Source organism: Eucyclogobius newberryi, unplaced genomic scaffold (assembly GCF_026437365.1).
Source record: "Eucyclogobius newberryi isolate DKJ021-1_F unplaced genomic scaffold, fEucNew1.0.hap1 SCAF_400, whole genome shotgun sequence".
Classification (NCBI taxonomy): domain Eukaryota; kingdom Metazoa; phylum Chordata; class Actinopteri; order Gobiiformes; family Gobiidae; genus Eucyclogobius; species Eucyclogobius newberryi.
The window spans coordinates 9,055-12,500 of record NW_027316058.1 but is presented as its reverse complement, the minus strand read 5'-3'; the positions used below and the strand labels follow the sequence as shown (position 1 = coordinate 12,500).

Sequence of the window (3,446 nt, the reverse complement as noted above, 5' to 3'; positions counted from 1 at the left end):
CCGGTTTAGTCCTGTTCAGACCCGGTTTAGTCCTGTTCAGACCCGGTTTAGTCCTGGTTTCAGACCCGGTTTAGTCCTGGTTTCAGACCCGGTTTAGTCCTGTTTCAGACCCGGTTTAGTCCTGGTTTCAGACCCGGTTTAGTCCTGTTCAGACCCGGTTTAGTCCTGGTTTCAGACCCGGTTTAGTCCTGTTTCAGACCCGGTTTAGTCCTGGTTTCAGACCCGGTTTAGTCCTGTTCAGACCCGGTTTAGTCCTGTTCAGACCCGGTTTAGTCCTGGTTTCAGACCCGGTTTAGTCCTGGTTTCAGACCCGGTTTAGTCCTGTTTCAGACCCGGTTTAGTCCTGGTTTCAGACCCGGTTTAGTCCTGTTTCAGACCCGGTTTAGTCCTGGTTTCAGACCCGGTTTAGTCCTGGTTTCAGACCCGGTTTAGTCCTGGTTTCAGACCCGGTTTAGTCCTGGTTTCAGACCCGGTTTAGTCCTGTTCAGACCCGGTTTAGTCCTGGTTTCAGACCCGGTTTAGTCCTGTTTCAGACCCGGTTTAGTCCTGGTTTCAGACCCGGTTTAGTCCTGGTTTCAGACCCGGTTTAGTCCTGGTTTCGCCCGAGCTTTAAACGTGTTTTGGTTCTATAAATACTTTGATAGTATTTGCAGAGTCAAAGCGAAATGTCCCAAACGCTCTTTGTTTACTGTGAGTCAGAGGTTCTATTCTGAGCGAGCTGAGAAAAACCAGACTAAAAGTGTCCCTGAACGTGTCACAATGTTACTGTCTGTGCGGGGGACCGAGGACCAGAAGGACCGGTCAGATCCAGGACCAGAGCCTGGACCAGAGCCAGGACCAGAGCCTGGACCTGGACCAGGACCAGGACCAGAACTAGTTTAGACCCGGTTTAGACCCGGTTAAGACCCGGTTAAGACCCGGTTTAGACCCGGTTTAGACCCGGTTTAGACCCGGTTAAGACCCGGTTTAGACCCGGTTAAGACCCGGTTAAGACCCGGTTTAGACCCGGTTTAGACCCGGTTAAGACCCGGTTTAGACCCGGTTTAGAGCCGGTTTAGAGCCTGTTTAGTTGCAGTTTTCATGCTGAGCTTGTGTGAGGATCACAGAAGTGTTGATGGCGCTCGCATGTCCAAAGTGACTGTGCCTCACGTAGACCCGCCTGAACATGGACTATCGCCTGAACATGGACCATCGCCTGAACATGGACCATCGCCTGAACATGGACCATCGCCTGAACATGGACTATCGCCTGAACATGGACCATCGCCTGAACATGGACCATCGCCTGAACATGGACTATCGCCTGAACATGGACCATCGCCTGAACATGGACTATCGCCTGAACATGGACCATCGCTTGAACATGGACCATCGCCTGAACATGGACTATCGCCTGAACATGGACCATCGCCTGAACATGGACCATCGCCTGAACATGGACCATCGCCTGAACATGGACCATCGCCTGAACATGGACCATCGCCTGAACATGGACCATCGCCTGAACATGGACCATTGCCTGAACATGGACCATCGCCTGAACATGGACCATCGCCTGAACATGGACCATCGCTTGAACATGGACCATCGCCTGAACATGGACCATCACCTGAACATGGACCATCGCCTGAACATGGACCATCGCTTGAACATGGACCATCGCCTGAACATGGACCATCGCCTGAACATGGACCATCGCCTGAACATGGACCATCGCTTGAACATGGACCATCGCCTGAACATGGACCATCGCCTGAACATGGACCATCGCCTGAACATGGACCAACGCCTGAACATGGACCATCGCCTGAACATGGACCATCGCCTGAACATGGACCATCGCCTGAACATGGACCATCGCTTGAACATGGACCATCGCCTGAACATGGACCATCGCCTGAACATGGACCATCGCCTGAACATGGACCATCGCCTGAACATGGACCATCGCCTGAACATGGACCATCGCCTGAACATGGACCATCGCCTCCATCACGTCCAAAAGAAGGGAACATTTCAATCTGCAAAGATCAGACAGGATTCATGACACAAGACGATCTTTACACATAATAAACAACAACAATCAAACAAGTGTGTGACAGTCAGAAAGGAAGAGAGCGTGGTGCAAGTGACGAGTCGCGTCTGTGTGAAGCCTCCCTCGCTCTCTCCTCTATTCAACCTTTAGCTTTAGCTCTCATGTTCTCCACCAGATGAACTGCTGAAAGAACACTTCTCATGGGATGTATTTTCGGGGTGTAAATGCTTTCTTCTCACGCTGTGTCTGCAGGAGGTCCTGGTGGAGCCGTGAACTTTGTGCTCTCGGCTGAAGCTTCTGGTCTTTCTCTGGTGGAGCAGGCCAACGTGTGGCTGTTCCTGCGTCTGTCCAAGGCCAACCGCAGCCGCACCAAAGTGACCATCCGCCTTTACCAGCCGCGCCGCCGCCACCTGCGCAACGAGGCACCAAACGACGACTTCCTGCTGGCGGAGAAGAACGTGGACACTCGGCGCAGCGGCTGGCACACGTTCCCCGTGTCTGCGGCCGTGCAGAGTCTTCTGTCCAGAGGCTCGGACAGCTCCACGCTCTCGGTGCGCGTGTCCTGCCCGCTCTGCGTGGACGCGGGCGCCAGCATCGTGCTAGTGTCCGACTCCAGGGTCAGCCCGCGTGAACAGTCGCACCGGCCGTTCCTCATGGCCGTGGTGGACGACCCGTCCGAGTCCAGACGACGCAAGAAACGCGGCCTGGAATGTGACGGAAAAGTACGAGTCTGCTGCAAGCGACAGTTCTACGTCAACTTCAAGGACATCGGCTGGAACGACTGGATCATAGCGCCCTCTGGCTACCACGCCAACTACTGCGAGGGCGACTGCCCGTCGCACGTGGCCAGCATCACGGGCTCCAGCCTGTCCTTCCACTCCACGGTGATCGGACATTACCGCATGCGCGGCTACAGCCCGTTCCAGAACCTGCGCTCCTGCTGCGTTCCCACGCGGCTGCGCGCCATGTCCATGCTCTACTACAACGAGGAGCAGAAGATCATCAAGAAGGACATTCAGAACATGATCGTGGACGAGTGCGGCTGCTCGTAGACTCCAGCAGACCACTGACCGCACAGCTGACCGCACAGCTGACCGCGCGGCTATACGTGCAGCTGACCGCACAGCTGACCGCGCGGCTATACGTGCAGCTGACCGCACAGCTGACCGCGCGGCTATACGTGCAGCTGACCGCACAGCTGACCGCGCGGCTATACGTGCAGCTGACCGCACACTTTGAGAACAAAACGTAAATAAAGAAAATCTAATATATTTTTGTTACGGACGAACTGAACGTTGTGAAATTGTAAGTATTATTTATGAGACGAGCGCCGCGGACTCTGAGGCGCCGAAACAAAACTGAAACTATGCAACTTGTTTCCTTCAAATGTTTAAACTTTATTGACTTTGTT

General features: G+C 54.1%; 1 protein-coding gene across 1 annotated transcript in view; it reads left to right on the top strand.

The window, feature by feature from the left end:
* Nucleotides 1-3,103, top strand: part of LOC140379317 (inhibin beta A chain-like) — a 15,755-nt gene extending 12,652 nt beyond the window's left edge. Inside the window, exon 2 of the mRNA XM_072464178.1 lies at nucleotides 2,288-3,103. Within this exon, the coding sequence (XP_072320279.1) occupies nucleotides 2,288-3,087 (800 nt within the window). The 3' untranslated portion in view covers nucleotides 3,088-3,103. The remainder of the gene's footprint in view (nucleotides 1-2,287) is intronic.
* The last annotated feature ends 343 nt before the right edge of the window (nucleotides 3,104-3,446 follow it).